The sequence below is a fragment of the Schistocerca cancellata genome, chromosome 11, assembly GCF_023864275.1.
Source record: "Schistocerca cancellata isolate TAMUIC-IGC-003103 chromosome 11, iqSchCanc2.1, whole genome shotgun sequence".
Lineage (NCBI taxonomy): Eukaryota > Metazoa > Arthropoda > Insecta > Orthoptera > Acrididae > Schistocerca > Schistocerca cancellata.
This window is the reverse complement of record NC_064636.1, coordinates 95,264,140-95,282,297: the sequence shown is the minus strand read 5'-3', so window position 1 is coordinate 95,282,297 and position 18,158 is coordinate 95,264,140. Positions and strand designations below refer to the sequence as shown.

The following is an 18,158-nucleotide window of genomic DNA, read 5'->3' as shown; positions in this document are numbered from 1 at the left end:
AGGTCTGACATCAAGCTTTTTAATCACCAGTAAACTGTACAGTTGGAGTCTCATCGTATTCACGATTGTGAATACGTTTCTTGTTCTTCACGCAGCTGTAGCTCAAGCAGTACTTGTTTCTTCAAACATGCAATGATGTCTGAAGGCCATTTTACAGTAGAGCCATAAACACAGACACTGGAAATAGAAATAGCACTTTCTGATGGCTCACAATGCTTTCGTTGAATTCTAATAACATTTTCATCAAATCTTTTGTTGGCAGATAAGTTAGCAGGAAGAGAATCATGCAATAGCCAAGATTTCCATAGCTACATGGATTATTTAGGTCTTATTTGCAGTCAACATTTCTATTGAATTGCATGTGTACAACAAGCTGTTATTTACGTTAGCTCCTGAAATGTTTGAAGAAAAAGGAAAATTAGGTGTGACCACTGCAGGTTCCGTTCTAGTGATGGATACAATGATGGACTGCTCAGATCACAGACAGACACCACAGTGACATGTGCTGTTGGCAGCTAGGGAAAGCCCGCTCTGTTCTCTGTGCTGTACATGCTACCTTAAACCTCTTCCTTCAAAGTACCCTCGGTTCTCGTTTGTTATCTCCCCTGCTTCTGGGAATGAGATACCTATAAATGGCGTTATACTGTGTAAAGTGAAGGTGAAGAAGCGGAGCAAGTCTGTCGCTCCTTACCAGTACCAGGGAAACATCTACACTATGTGGTGAAAAGTATCCGGACTCCCCATAAAACATACGCTTTTCATATGAGGTGCACTGCGCTACCACCCTCTGCCAGGTACTCCATATCAGTGACCTCAGTAGTCATTAGACATCGTGAGAGAGCACAATGGGGCGCTTCGCGGAACTCATGGACTTCGAACGTGGTCAGGTGATTGGGTGTCACTTGTGTCATACATGTGTACGCGAGATTTCCATACTCCTGCACATCCCTAGGTCACTGTCTCCGATGTGATAGTGAAGTGGGAACGTGACGGGACACGTACAGCACCGAAGCATATAGGCCGACCTCATCTGTTGACCGACAGAGACCGCAGACAGTTGAAGAGGGTCTTAATGTGTGATAGGCAGACATCTATCCATATGATCACATAGGAATTCCAAACTGCATCACGATCCACTGCAAGTAGTATGGCAGTTAGGCGGGAGGTGACAGAACTCGGATTTCATGGTCGTGTGGCTGCTAATAGGCCACACATCATACCAGTAAATGCAAACAATGTCTCGCATTGTACGACAGAACCGTGGAAAAACGTTGTGTGGAGTGACGAATCACGGTACACAATGTTGCCATCCGATGGCAGGGAGTGGGTGTGACGAATGCTTAGTGAACGTCATCTGCCAGTGTGTTTAGTGCCAACAGTGAACTTCGGAGGCAGTTATGATGAAGAGCAATTCGTGGGTGGTGATTGCATCTTTCAACCCGATCAAACACCTGTTCTGAATGCATGGCTTGGGGCGGAGTGGTTACACCTCAGTAATATTCCTGTAATGGACTGGCCTGCACAGAGTGCTGACCTGAATCCTAAAGAACTTCTCGTGATGTCTTGGAACACCAACATCGTGCCAGGCCTTGCCGACTGACAAAGATACCTCTCCTCAGTGCTCCACTCCATGAAGTATGGGCTGGCATTCCCCAAGAAACCTTCCAGCACCTGATTCAACGTATGCCTGTGAGAGTAGGAGCTGTCATCAAGGCTAATGGTCGGCCGACACCATATTGTATTCTAGCATTACCTATAGAGGGCGCCACAAACTTGTAATTCAATATCAGCCAGGTGTTTGGATACTTTTGATCACATAGTGTATCTTAGAATGCTGCAGCACAGTTCAAGGTATTTTAAATTCCCCATTCGTGATGTTTCCATTCTGTAAAACCTGAAATCTTCGTTGTAGTGGTCAGTCACATTAGTCGCTACACCCATATCAGTACAACAGTTTTGTGTGTTGTGTATCTCCCTTTTACTTTCTAGGTATATATGTGGGATTCGCTGACAATTTCTGTAACAGAATTCATTAACTCTAAAGAACTATTCGAGGGGAATTAGAAAAAACTTTTTGGAAGTTTACTAATCTCTAAGGAATATGTTGTCATTCTCAATCGTAGCATATTTGGAACATCTCCCTTGAAGAAGATGATATAAAAACATAATTCTTAAACACCACATGACCACCTCACAAGAAAGGCGACCGGGTTTCACCATAGCTCTGCCGCTTCAGGCAGCTCCACATAATGCTCTGTCTTCCTTCACATTTCCTTCCTGATTCTAGTCTGTTCTTTCCCATGACATTGCCATACTTCAGTGCACTCCCTTGTGCAACACACAAAGGAAGGCGCTTTTTTGTGTGAAAACTCCGTACTTGGCTCTTAGAGGAGGGTCTGTCAAATATCTACTGACCAGTCTTTGCTTAATTTTCCCTGTGGTTTTTGTAAATATTAGTCCTGCAGTGTTTTCTTCTGGTAGAACTTAGTGTTTTCCTTTTCTGACCTGTTCCAGTTATTGGTCCATCCCCAACCACGTCAAAATGAAAGAGATCTTTAGGTACTTCTGTTCTTTTTTATGAACATATCACATTATAAATACTCACTACAATGCTAGTGCTGGTAATTATCATAAATTACTTTTATTTTTAGATGTATCTGAATATTTATGCACCACTTACTGAGCTGCTTCAAAAACTGGAATTCATATCCTTCACATAATAATCCTTACACTCAATGATTCATTTCTCATTTATTTTTATTGTTACAGAAGTGTATTCCATAATTTTAAACGAAATTCAATGTTTGAATGAAAATGCTTATCGACACAGCCATGTTTTCAAGATGCCTATTATTTATACATTAACTTTAAATATATAATTCTATCTGAATTATTTAGAAGTAACGTTGGGAAATCCACTTCTTAACTCAAATAGCGTGCATGTCACAAGACCCAACCAGTATCTTCTTCATTGACTCATGCTATGTACACTACTGCATTGTAGCTATTCATCTGCTTACCATGACAACCAGTTCACACACAAGTATCCATCCACATTACGTGCATATACATGAAGCCTCTCTTCTTACGTCATTCGTAAATCCATCGCCCTGTTTCTTCGTGAGAAATCACAAACGTTAACCAACACACACACATTCACAACTACAAGTGACAAAAGTAGAAGCAGCCACATCTTCAGTAACATAGTTCTCATTTGATACACGTATCTCCAAACAGTTACTGCCATTGAACACCGCTCCTACATGTAGCATTGTTTGCAGAGCTCTGGAAATGCTTGTATTTTTCCATGACAACACTTGCTTCATAAGCACCACTTGTAAATTGCACGTCGTCCAGACACCAGCCACAACTTTTTCACTCGTTATCACACTATATACAAATTTCCATCAACTGGCATATGTAGCATAGTTCCTTTGTCTGTGCATTTCACTTATATTTAAATTATATGCACTAATATAAAAAACACACACACACATACACACTCAAACACTTCAGTGACTATCTTGCAGTCTCCAGATATTTGCCTGTATCTTCTTCTAACTTGAAGAAGGCACAATGGACTTTCTCTACTTTCTATGTGTAAGCATGATTTCATGAATCTTTACTGAGATATATTTGGTGCATTGCCTTATGTAACCTATTTCTCATGGTTTTCAATCATACTCAATCATTCTTGTATCCATGACATATACTAATACAGTATCATTACACTGAACCCATTAACCAAACCAAATTCTTGATTTCAGTGGGAGTCAACCTGTAATCAGCCCTTAGGCATATATATATATATATATATATATATAAAATTACTGTGTCTTCTTATTTTGCTGATCATACTCATAGACTCGTTCAGCCTCCCAGTCAGGTACTATTCAATGTTCACCTGTTTCGTGTGAGTGCTCATTGGCCAGTGTGAATCAAATAAATCTATTGGCCGAAGTTTCAATTCTGTGATAAAGGTTTTAATGGAAGTGAAATTTTTACTGCAGTAGCTTCGTAATATGATAAATAATGTGCTCCATTTTTCTCTGAATTTCCTTCCCCAGTCATTTCAGAAGTATCTGTCACCATATTTACTCTATGTTGCCCCTACCGCCCAGTCTGTAGCATATGACCTAAAAACACCATCTGATGGACATAGTAGCAAATTAAGTAAATTTAAACGTTATGCCAATCTAATTTCTGAGTGATTGTAACTTGGTATGTTAAACTGCTAGTATGAGGAACTCATGAGAGGCAATGTGTAAACTGATTGTCTCACTAGGTAAGTCATCTATCTTAGTGGATTAGTCGACCCACTGTTGCCTTTGGCTGTATGGTCCCATTATCTGTGGATGGATAGCTGCCCTGTGGTCCCTGTGTGAATACATGTATCGAAACAGTCTACCTCTGCAATGTGGGGCAGCCACTGGACACAGCAGGACCAACCCCCAATATACAGCCACACAGTGAGCACAGCGGCTGTGGCCAGACCCTCAACACAGCTGTGCAGACCACAGGTCCCCACTCAGCCCCCGTCTGTGGCATGTCGTGAGTTCTGTCACTACATAAGCATATCTTTAAACAAATTAGAGGAGAGTGGCGTTAGCGAAGTGTTATGGTGAAAAAATCGAATTTTAGTTTCTAAAAAGCAGAGATGGCAATGGTTAACAGTAAACTTATTGTTTTAATCGATGTCAACATCTTTCTTTGCATTATGTACATTCAGTGTGGTAGTATGGGGATTGTTTCCTAAGCTAAAATTCTTTTCCAAAGTGTCTGTATTTATTAATGTAGTGGATGGAGTTTCTAGTTTCATTGTTGGTTATATATCTCCCAAATTAATCTTGAAGGGAATGGATGTGGAAGTAGGTTGCTGGTGCATTGCTATATGAGATGAACATAAATTTATGGACTTCACCAGCTGTAAAAGTGAAAGGTAGAGTCTGCAGAAAGTGAAGCATGTAAGACTGGAAAGATAACCTCCACATAAGACTATGAACATCACTTCATGTGGAATTGATGTTTGAATATACATTACATCAACAAGAACTGAAGTATCTGGAAGGGCAAACGAAACTAAATGATAATTCACAGGTTGAGACAGTATGTGACATTATATCAGTCATTGAAAAATCCAATGAAATTTACACAGAACTTAGTGGCATGAACCGATTTATAATTTGGCATTGCAACCACACTTACCTGGACACGTGCACTGGTTCTGTTGGGAAGAACATCCTAAAGTCATTATACCCTCTCTTGAGGCAAAGTGGCCCATAACCATTGCAATTAGTCCTTGATATCACGGTTACTACGACTGCAATGGATTGACACCTGACATGATCCTACTTGTTAGATCTGGATGTCTTTCGGGACATGGGGGTATTTCAACGTCATGCAGACAATTCATGCAGATACATCCCATGTGTGGGTCAGCATTTTCCTGTTGATTGTTGATGTCACAACACTGTTGCAAGAGAGGCAGCAAATAGGGACACGGGATGTCAGTGGCGTACCATTGTGCTGACAGTGTCCTCAGTCAGTATGAGTCTTGAGCTGACGTCATACCCAGTGGTTCCACACACCATGACACCAGAAGTAACACTGCTGCACGTCTCCAGAAAACAGGAAGAATGCGACCTCTACCAAGGTCGCCGCCATAGTGCCTAAAGATGCTCAACTGGGCCAGTAAAAAATGTGATTCATTGCTGTAATGCCAGTAGTCTATGCATTATATTCTGTGTTGCTAGTAATGACAGCTACACATGATGACTCAATAATTCCATAGTCCATCTGCTAGTAGTCTCTGACACCAATGCAGCGAAGAGGAAGACATGCTCATGGCCTTAGGGACTGTGAACAAAACAATACATTACTGCGATTGGCTGGTCCAATAACAAAAGTGTTAAGGGAGGTGACCACGAGTGTATCTAAGAAGATTAGAAAAATGAGTGAAATATAAGTGATACACTTTGATCGGTTGCAATGCTGTCTCGAGGCAGTAAAATATTGCCGGACATGATAGCGTGGCCAATCTGGCTGCAAACCTAGAGAGACCTTAGATACTTCTGTTAGTACAGGGTGGAGCAAATTAAAGTGGCTTGGGAGGTTGGATAGGTTTGCACTTGAATATATGCATGTAGCTACACCCTGTGACATGCACGCCATGTGATCCACCACGTGATCCACATCAGTTCAGATTGTAGTGCGGGCTGTGCCAGTGTGAGTGGAGCAGAGCAAAGGGGGCGATGGTACTCTCATTGGAGCAGCAGGCGTTCGTTGTGAAAAGTTATGTGAGAACGAAGTAATGGAAACGGTGTGGTCAGTTGTTTTCTGCAAAATTTGGTGGTGTTAAAGTGTGAGCAACGAGTCCCATGCAAAACTTAATCTGAAAGTGCTGTCAAACAGGATCTGTTTTGAATCAGTAAAAAAAGATGCCTAAACTCCCCTGCACACCACAAAACATGGCTGCAGTGCGCCAGAAAATGTTTCAGAGACCTACCAAATCAATCCAACACCTGTCACAAGAGACCATGATATCACACTGATTATGCAGACCTGCATATTCAGGGTGGTCCATTGACTGACTGGGCCAAATATCTCACAAAATAAGCGTCAAATGAAAAAACTTGTCTAGCTTGAAGGGGGAAACCAGATGGCGCAATGGTTGGTCCGCTAGATGGCTCTGCCATAGGTCAAACGGATATCAACTGCGGTTTTTAAAATAGGAACCCCCATTTTTTATTACATATTCGTGTAGTACGTAAAGCAATATGAAGGTTTTAGTTAGGCCTCTTTTCTCGCTTTGTAATAGATGGCGCTGTAATGGTCACAGACATATGGCTCACAATTTTAGACGAACAGTTCACAACAGGTAGTATTTTAAATTAAAATACAGAAAGTAAGTACGTTTAAACATTTTATTGCGGTTGCTCCAATGCGATACATATACGTTTGTGAACTTATCATTTCTGAAAACATATGCTGTTACAGCATGATTACCTGTAAATACCACATTAATGCAATAAATACTCAAAATGATTTCCGTCAACCTCAATGCATTTGACAATACGTGTAACGACATTCCTCTCAACAGCGAGTAGTTCGCCTTCCTTAATGTTTGCATATGCATTGACAATGCGCTGATGCATGTTGTCAGGCGTTGTCGGTGGATCAAGATGGCAAACATCCGTCAACTTTCCCCACAAGGAAATCCGGGGACGTCAGATCCGGTGAACGTGCGGGCCATGGTATGGTGCTTCGACGAACAATCCACCTGTCATGAAATATGCTATTCAATACCGCTTCAACCGTACGCGAGCTATGTGCCGGACATTCATAATGTTGGAAGTACATCGCCAGTCTGTCATGCAGTGAAACATCTTGTAGTATCATCCCGTAATTTCTCTTGTGCCCAATGTCAGAACTATACACGACGTTCAAAGTTGTCGCCATGCAATTCCTGGTGGACAGAAATATGGAACGGGTGCAATCGATGTTGATGTAGCATTCTCAACACCGACGTTTTTGAGATTCCCGATTCCCGCGCAATTGGCCTGCTACTGATTTGCCGATAAGCCGCGACAGCAGCTAAAACATCTACTTGGGCATCATCATTTCTTGCAGGTCGTGGTTGACGTTTCACATGTGGCTGAACACTTTCCTTAAATAACGTATGCTAACTATCCGGCGAACGGTCCGGACACTTGGATAATTTCGTCCAGGACACCGAGCAGCATTCATAGCACACGCCGTTTGGCATTTTGATCACAATAGCCATATGTCAACAAGATATCGACCATTTCCGCAATTCGTAAACGGTCCATTTTAACATGGGTAGTGCATGACGAAGCAAATACCGTCCGCACTGGCGGAATGTTACGTGATACCACGTACTTGTACGTTTGTGACTATTACAGCGCCATCTATCACAAAACGAAAAAAGTGGTCCACCTAAAACATTGATATTTCTTTACGTACTACACTAATATGTCATAAAAAATGTGGGTTACTATTTAAAAATACGCAGTTGATATCCGTTTGACCTATGGCAGTGCCATCTAACGGGCCAACCATAGCGCCATCTGGATTCCCCAGTTCAAGTTAGACGAGTATCTCTCTCTGTAGTGTTTTCGTTTGATGCTTATTTCGTGAGATATTTGGCCTGGTCACTATCAATGGACCACCCTGTATATCCCTACCGCATGTCTGTTGGTCATGCATTAAAACCAGCAGATGTTCCTAAGCACCTCCACATTTGTGAATGTCCATTCACTGGGATAACGATGAATGGCTTGGACATGTATCTTTTCTTTATGTCTGATGGAGACTAATTTCAGCTGAGTTGTTACATCAACTAACACAATCACAGGTCCTGGGTAGCAGAGAGTCAGCAGAACTTCCGCGAAACACCTTTGCACGATCATAAGGTTGGATTTTGGTGTGCAATGTCTGTACACAGCATTACTGGTTTCACATTCTTCAATCAGCTGCTGACTTTGGCCCATCACATTGCCAACATTTTGGAGCTATTTGTGGCAGCATTAATGGAGGAGGGAAACGCGTTCATTTACTTCCAAGAAGATGGAGCAACTGGTCATACAGCAAGCCGAACCTTTGAGACAGATACACAATTTCATGATTCACAGTTGTTAACAGAGGGCAGCCTAGTTGGGGCCCTACCTGGCCATCTTTGTCACCTGATCTGTCAGTGTGTTATTACACTGCACGAGAGCCCTCAAGAGCAGAGTCAATCACAACAACCCTCACAGTTATCAGAACTGCAGCAGAACACTCCAGATGAGACTGCAGCAGTTCAAGCATCCAACCTTCGATCCGTCTTCAGCAACCTACCGACCAGGGCCCAAAAGCATCAAGAGATGAATGGTGGTCATTTTCAACAGCTACTATAGTCATCTTAGTGCTGTATTTACTTTCCTCTGTTGTATTGCTTTGTACTATAGAACTCTAATCTCTGGCTGCTTTTATTTGACCCCACCTTCTAATAAATTGCGTGTGTGTGTGCGTCCACCTTAGACTACTGTATATGGAAAGAGCAAAGCTATTCAAGGCAGTAAGATATAACGTTATCTTTTGTGACTGCAGTATAAGCATTTCTATTAGTGTTAATATTAGTAACAACTGTCAGTAGTAACATAGTAGTAACAGTAGTAGTTGTAGCTTCTAGAGAAAATTCATGGTGATGTAGTATTAATAGGGGCTTTCAATAGTTGTAAGAGTTATATTGTTTATTACTACAATTACAGTATCAGTTCTCATTGTAGTGTTAATAGCAATATGTAAAATGAAATAGTAAAATTAGGCAAGATGATTTGAAATAACGAATGCCTCTATGTAGAGCACCACATCGATATCCATATAAATGTTGGAGCATACTGGTAGACAGAAAAAGGACAGAGAAAATCTTTTATTTCAGACATACCATATTATAATGTTCAAAATAAGAAAGAAATAGAAGAAAAACAAGCTTGACATATTTGAGGTACTTAGTAGTTTCCCGAGAGCATGGCAGAGGATGTCCTGAGGTGGTATTGTGTACCAAAACCAGTAACCAGTAGGCTAAATGAAAACAGTTACTAAGGACTAAAACATAAACACTCATCAGCCAGAACATTATAATCACCTACGTAATACTTGATATGTCCACCTTTGCAATGGATAGCAGTAGTGACGCATCATGGTCTGGAAGGGAACTGGCACCACACTGCCCACACAAGGCACCTAATTCCCAATAATTCCTCACGGGGGGAATGAGCTCTTATGCCACGTCGAGGCACATTCCAGATGTGTTCAATCAGATTCCCATCTGGTGAGTTGTAGGGCGAGCACATTAATTGAAACTCGCCACTCTGTTCCTCGAAATACTTCATCACTTCCATTCCTTGTGGTATGGTGCATTACCTTGTTGAAAAACGCCACTGCCATTGTGAAACATGATCCTCATGAAGAGGAGTATGTGTTCTGAAACAAGAGTATATTATTTGTTGGCCATCATGGTGCCTTGAACAATCTCTACTGGACCTATGAATGTCAAGGTGAATTTCCCTAGAGCACAAAGGAACCAGCGCCAATTTCTCTCTGTCCCACAGCATAGGTTCCCAGGAGCTGCTAATGTGCCCATTTCAGTCATAGTTGCTGATGTCATGGTGTTAACATTGACAAATGTATGGGTTGTCAGCTGCAGCGGAACACTGTTAGGAGTCTTGAGGGTACTGTGTGTTCAGACACACTTGTAGCCTGCACTGTCTGTCGCGTTCTACCAGTGTGCCCAGCCTACAACATTCGAGAATGTAATGAGGAATGGCCACCCAACCCCATGACGTCTGGACATAGTTTCACCTTGGTTTCGCCACATGTCGAAGGCACTCACTACAGTGGTCCTCGAACACTCAACAAATCGTGCATTCCGAAATGATCGTGATGAGCGTTCAGGTCATCATAAAATTCCCTCCTTCAAACTGAGACATATAGCATACCTTCCCCATCTACAGATGGACAGCACATTTGCTGATCCTACATCGACTGTGCATGCGTCTGACTAGCAGTCATTCCTCATAAAGTGACGCTGCTATTGCCCGTACACGTTTAATCGATGATAGGCAGGTGATCATAATGTTCTGGCTAATGAGTCTGTTATTTATAAATTGCAATGATCGCTGTTCCACCCAAGAGGGTATAGCGAAAATGACATAAATAAATAAATGAAGCAATAAATGAATCCCTGAACCATGGTGCAGGATAACACATTGGTGATAAAAGACCGTTATTTGGTCTCAGATGGTAGGTACAGTTGCAAAGGGGTCACTGTGAGCCTGGTATGCAATATGGCATTCTTCCCTTGTCCTGACCAGACGTGTTAGACTGTAACCTTGACAACGATAATGCCTGCCCTCGTGGTCATGTGCAACTCAACACTGCTACATTGTAACATCTAAATGCCCCAAAATCTTATTGCTGCACAATTAGACCAGCCACGCAACTGGAGATCAAAAGTGGAGCAGCTTCCAAATTATGTCAGTTGCAGATAACACATGCGTAGAAAGTGTCTCTGTATCCTTCACAAGTATCACACAACATCTGACACTGTTCACGGGCGTTATATAAACGTGCTGTGGTGTCCGGTCTGCCTGTTATGGAGATTTGAAACCCTGATCAGTTACACTGCAGCTGATGGTGTGTTTGTGTAAGAAGCCAGAATGACATCTCACCACTTTTTCGGTATGCTTCAATTTTATCTGTCACACATCGCATTATTAATTCTACACCAGTGACTTGTAACAGTAAACTTGTTTCAATCGGTATCTTCACTCTTCTTTGGATTCACAGACTGAATAGCGTTCAGTTTTGAATTTGAATGTGACACCTTTTATTTCACAGATAAGAGAGACATCAGCAACTACCGACCTGTTTCACTGTTTATATCATTTACCGACATTTTTGAGAAGGTGATGTATTGTAGAAGATTATCACACCTTGGCAACAATAATATTGTCACCAAATCACAGTTGGCCTTTCAGAAGGGGTGCTCTACTGAGAATGCCATTTAAATGTTCACACACCAGATAGTACAAGCATTAAATAACAAAACAGCACCGGTGGGTATTTTCTCTGACCTATCCGAGGCATTTGATGGTGTAAATAATAATATACTGCTAGATAAATTTTGTAGGGTTGATGGTGTTGTCAAGCAATGCATCTTATCACATCTAACCAAAAGGTTTCAAAAAGCTGTATTTAGTAGTAATTCAACCAACAGAATTCAGGGACATAATTCTGACTGGGTGGAAATCACATATGGGGTTCCCCAAGGCTCGATCTTAGGTCTACTACTGTTTTTCATATATGTTAATGATCTACCATCTAATGTACAGCAAGCAGAATTAGTTCTTTTTGCAGATGACAACAGTATTGTTATCACTCTCAGTATTAATACTGAACTGGAAGATATGGTAAACAAAGTTCTCAAAAGTATCATTTTTTGGTTTCTGCAAATTGTCTCACCCTGAATTTCACAAAGACACATTATATACAGTTCTGCACCTCTGGGGGTACTGCATCAGTGATAAGTGTAACACATGGTGGTGAAGTAATACATAAGGTGGAAAATTTTCAAATTCTTCGGTGTCCATATTGATGAGAATTTTAATTGGAAAAACATAAATTTGGGAACTCCTAAAAAAAACTTAGCTTCGCTACATTTGCACTCAGTATCATAGCAAATTTTGAAAAGAGATAAATCAGTAAGTTGACATATTTTGCTTCTTTTTATTCAGCAATGTCATATGGTATAATGTTCTGGGGTAATTCATCTTTAAGAAAGAAGGTCTTCATTTCCCAAAAACGAGTTGTAACAATAATATGTGGCGCTAACGCGCGATCGTCTTGTAGCCATCTGATTAAGGAGTTGGGCCTACTGACTACCACTTCACAGTATATTTATTCCCTCATGAAGCTTGTTGTAAACAATCTACTATAGTTCAAAAGGAATCATGAGGTACATGAATACAATAATAGAAGAAAAAATTACATTCATTACTGAACATTAAGTTTTTCTTTAGGTTGCCATTAAGGTCTGAACAAAAAATTTTGACCACTTACCCTGTGATATAAAATGTGTAACTGACAGTATGGTAAAATTTGGAAATAAATTGAGAAAGTTTCTGCTTGAGAACTCCTTCTACTCTGTAGAAGACTTTCTATGTTAGTAATGTGTAAAAAGTTATGGGTGGGAACTGATAACTCAATTTGTATTTCTTGTTACCATTTTGGGGAAAAAGAATAGTAATTGTATGGTGATGTTTAGAGTACAAATAGACGTATAAATGAACTGGCAATTTGCATCTAAAATGACTGATTCGTCCACATGATGATCTATCGTGCAATTTGATGCAAGGAACATGAAAGTAAGCAACAAGCGTTTCTTTCTATTCACCATGAGTGGGCGAAATTCACATAAACATCTGAAAATTCGGTAACTGTCTTCTATCGTACCTCATTCGTTTCATATTGTGCAATATTTATCAACGACATTGTGCCTTGTAGACATACTGTATTTGGCTATTTTGTCACCTCCTTGTGAGACATTAAAATACCAACATACAGAAAAAACTCGCAGAGCAGCTATTACTCGGCAACGGCGTACGAGCACTCTGTCTAAGACTCGTGGAAGTCTAACGACTTGATGGAACAGTAAAGTGATAAGAATTAATCCCTATATGTTACATGTCTACATCTAGTATTCATAGATCAACTTTTACATTATACCATAAATACCTTACGCCTCAGTTGTCTTTGATAGCGAGTAGTGAGCGGCGAGACCGAAATGACGCCCCTTGTGAGGGTAGTCTGCTTGGCAAAGGAGCAGTTCGACGCTGTCGAGTTTCTCTCGCAGTACACAGACATGCAGGTCGACCCCAGTTTTCGGCGCGGCATTCGCCTCACCCAGTGGTGACCCCCGGTGCAGCCGCCAGGCTGTCTGCCGTTCACCCAGGGGGCGACGCGTTGCCTGGGGCGGTAGACGACTTAGACTGTCGTAATCGTGGCCCCAGGGCGTAACAGGAGCCATTCCCCATGTGCTATCACGTCACGAGAGCGTTGCGGTCCCTGTGTTGTTTTGGGCCATCAATAATGTTCGGAAGCGACATCCCACAAACCAACAACCTTGCACAACATCATATCACTGGCATAATTGATCCCCTTCTTGATTTATATCCCATTTCTTCGTGTTCTGTGTTTATTTTCGCATCATTCTGACAGACAACAGCGACGAAAGAGCCCAAAGAGATTTTTAGATACCTGTCTCCAATTTCTTCCCCCTATAGTCCGATTCCTGTCTCCTAAGCGGCAGGATGTCAAAAATTTAAAAAAAATCGACTTTTCGAAAATATATCTGTTTTGTAGGGTACATCTTTCTGAATAGTTTGATGTATAAAACATACACTCCTGGAAATGGAAAAAAGAACACATTGACACCGGTGTGTCAGACCCACCATACTTGCTCCGGACACTGCGAGAGGGCTGTACAAGCAATGATCACATGCACGGCACAGCGGACACACCAGGAACCGCGGTGTTGCCCGTCGAATGGCGCTAGCTGCGCAGCATTTGTGCACCGCCGCCGTCAGTGTCAGCCAGTTTGCCGTGGCATACGGAGCTCCATCGCAGTCTTTAACACTGGTAGCATGCCGCGACAGCGTGGACGTGAACCGTATGTGCAGTTGACGGACATTGAGCGAGGGCGTATAGTGGGCATGCGGGAGGCCGGGTGGACGTACCGCCGAATTGCTCAACACGTGGGGCGTGGGGTCTCCACAGTACATCGATGTTGTCGCCAGTGGTCGGCGGAAGGTGCACGTGCCCGTCGACCTGGGACCGGACCGCAGCGACGCACGGATGCACGCCAAGACCGTAGGATCCTACGCAGTGCCGTAGGGGACCGCACCGCCACTTCCCAGCAAATTAGAGACACTGTTGCTCCTGGGGTATCGGCGAGGACCATTCGCAACCGTCTCCATGAAGCTGGGCTACGGTCCCGCACACCGTTAGGCCGTCTTCCGCTCACGCCGCAACATCGTGCAGCCCGCCTCCAGTGGTGTCGCGACAGGCGTGAATGGAGGGACGAATGAAGACGTGTCGTCTTCAGCGATGAGAGTCGCTTCTGCCTTGGTGCCAATGATGGTCGTATGCGTGTTTGGCGCCGTGCAGGTGAGCGCCACAATCAGGACTGCATATGACCGAGGCACACAGGGCCACCACCCGGCATCATGGTGTGGGGAGCGATCTCCTACACTGGCCGTACACCACTGGTGATCGTCGAGGGGACACTGAATAGTGCATGGTACATCCAAACCGTCATCGAACCCATCGTTCTACCATTCCTAGACCGGCAAGGGAACTTGCTGTTCCAACAGGACAATGCACGTCCGCATGTATCCCGTGCCACCCAACGTGCTCTAGAAGGTGTAAGTCACCTACCCTGGCCAGCAAGATCTCCGGATCTGTCCCCCATTGAGCATGTTTGGGACTGGATGAAGCGTCGTCTCACGCGGTCTGCACGTCCAGCACGAACGGTGGTCCAACTGAGGCGCCAGGTGGAAATGGCATGGCAAGCCGTTCCACAGGACTACATCCAGCATCTCTACGATCGTCTCCATGGGAGAATAGCAGCCTGCATTGCTGCGAAAGGTGGATATACACTGTACTAGTGCCGACATTGTGCATGCTCTGTTGCCTGTGTCTATGTGCCTGTGGTTCTGTCAGTGTGATCATGTGATGTATCTGACCCCAGGAATGTGTCAATAAAGTTTCCCCTTCCTGGGACAATGAATTCACGGTGTTCTTATTTCAATTTCCAGGAGTGTATATATTTCAGTGATTTTAAGGCACGCTATTTGGTCCTACGTGTACCAAGATGAAGCGCTAGACCACAGACGTCTGCTGTCATACATACGTGTATGTCGCTGTGTAGAATTCGAATGTTTATATTTGCGCCAGAGATGGTCATACGTCTAGCAAAGGACTATTGACACAGAAGATATGTCTTGATGGCGGCACTCAAACCCCAATGAAAGCTTTAATGAATGTGCATGGAAAATATTGCCAAAAACCAATTTTTGTGTGGAAGAGATGCACTTGCTGTTGGTGTTTATGATGCAGTTACATATTTAATGATGGTGTGCAAAGCCGGATATATATTTTAAAGAAAATGGGAATCAAGGGCAAAGTGAACTGCATCAAAGCTTTGTATGCGATAAACAGAGAGCGTGTAGTGAAAGCACGTAAATCGTTTTTGGAAGTGATAAATTCGGAAAGAGTGAATGATAAGAATGTGGAAAAGACGAAAACTGATTTACAAAATGGAAAAAAAACTCTTTATGGTGCTGGACAGTTCTAAAAGATGCCAAATGCAGCCAGAAACTTTAATGGCCATTTTCTGCAAAACACAAATTTCTGTTCTCAGGTACATGTAACATCCAAAATAAATATCCCATTCCTTTTCCAACGTGGTATCATTAAACACAAACTCCTTAATGCAAAACTCTAGAATTTTCCATCTCTATTAAAAACTGTGGTAAAGTTTGAGAAAATTAACTACAAAATTTGAGTTTTTTCTAAACATGAAGTTTAAAATGTAACAGGTCATTCATTTTCTTGAAAATTAAATAAATTCTAGAATTTCATACACCTTTATGTATGGATTGTATGCTGTGCAAAATTCATCGAAGAATCTCTCTTACTTATGAAGAAAAGTGTACCTACAGCAAAAAATGCAGCCAATAGTAAGTGAAAAAATTATAAAATTTCACATGTAAAAAAAATTATTTCGTTATGTTTTTGAACTTCCACTGCTATGATTGTGACTCCTGGTCATGCTGACAAAAATTCTATGAATTTATTTGTAAAAATATAGACAGTAGAATTTAGTATCTCGTGGTGCCTCTTCTGCTCCAAGTCGGTCCGTTTGACGTCCAACCCCCTTAATATACGAGCTACAAACTCCATCTCATGACGGTAGTACCACATTAAGTGCATTTAAGGGTTACTGTCATTCAAATTACTTTGTGATTTACGCTGTTGTCTATTGAAATTATGTTGACCAATGGGCGTTGTAACCACAGTTGTTGAGCTTTGTACACATCTTATATTCATTTTGTACCAAATATTGTGTAATATTCTAGGCTACAGGTATGAGAAAATGAGGAGAAGGAAGATGTATGATTATCTAAATGCTGTCATTCATCTTACGTGGGCCACTACTGCCGTTGGCAGTGTGTGTTCTATTATCTGTGTGTGGACACTCAGCCATACAGTCTGTGGTAATCTGCCCACTGGACTCGATGTGACAACCGTTTTTGAGGCAGTGTTCCTTCTGCGCAGCACGCCAGGCGCTGGAGAGAGCAGGACCGGCCCCTCCTCGCAGCAGCACAGTGGCCACAGTGACAACGGCCAGAGGCCAGCCACAGCTGTGCCTCCCACCTCTTCGCAGACGACTCCCCAGCCTGATGACGTCGCCATCTCTCTCCTGCGGTGAGTTCAGTCACTTTACGTGTAGCCTGTCCACAATCACAGGGCGACATGTTGGGCAGTTAGCCAAGTGATAAAGTCAAGAAATCGAATGTCGCTATTTTACGTTTTTGACGAAGCAGAAGTTGTAGTTCTCGTATAAAGTTTTTCTTTTCATGAATTGTTACGTTCGATGAGGCAAAGATATAAGGGGATCCCTACACCATTCTACAAGTTTTTAGCATGACTTGTTTTCAGTTCCTGACACAGCTCACTTGTGTAAGATAACACTGAAGACTAAAACATAAACTCTCATCAGCCAGAACATTATAACCACCTATGTAACAGCTGATACCTTTGGAATGGATAGCAGCAGTGACATGTCATAGTCTGGAAGGAAATTGGCACCACACTGCCCACACAAGGCATCTAATTCCCAATAATTCCTGGCTGGGGAATGAGTTCTTAAGACAAGTCGAGGCACATCCCAGAATTGTTTGATCGCATTCCCATCTGGTGAGTTGTGGGGCGAGCACATTAAATGAAACTCGCCACTCTGTTCCTCGAAATACTCCATCATTTTCATTCCTTGAGATATGGCGCATTTCCTTGTTGAAAAATGTCACTGCCATCTTGAAACATGATCCTCATGAAGGGGAGTATGTGGTCTGGAACTAGTGTATAATACTTGTTGGCCATCATGGTGCCTTGCACAATCTCTACTGGACCTATGAATGTCAAGGTGAATTTCCCTAGAGCACAATGGAATAAGCGCCAGTTTGTCTCTGTCCCACAGCATAGGTGCCCAGCAGCTGCTAATGGTCAAGTGCCCATTTCAGTCATAGTTGCTGATGTCATGGTGTTAACATTGGCAAATGTATGGGTTGTCAGCTGCAGGGGAACACTGTTAGGAGTCTTGAGGGCACTGTGTGTTCAGACACACTTGTAGCCTGCACCGTCTGTCGTGTTCTACCAATCTGCTCAGCCTACAACATTCGAGATATGTAATGAGGGACAGCCACCCAACCCCATGACGTCTGGACATAGTTTCACCTTGGTTTCGCCACATGTCGAAGGCACTCACCACAGCGTTCCTAGAACACTCAGGAAGTCATGCATTCCGAAATGCTCAT

General features: G+C 42.5%; 1 protein-coding gene across 2 annotated transcripts in view; it reads left to right on the top strand.

Annotated features, from left to right (window-relative positions):
* The window catches only part of LOC126108676 (poly [ADP-ribose] polymerase tankyrase-1-like), a 232,661-nt gene that overhangs the window by 199,966 nt on the left and 14,537 nt on the right, over positions 1 to 18,158 (top strand). For both annotated transcript variants that reach the window (XM_049913986.1, XM_049913985.1), the window contains one exon: positions 16,900 to 17,049. In XM_049913986.1, the coding sequence (XP_049769943.1) occupies positions 16,900 to 17,049 (150 nt within the window). The remainder of the gene's footprint in view (positions 1 to 16,899; positions 17,050 to 18,158) is intronic.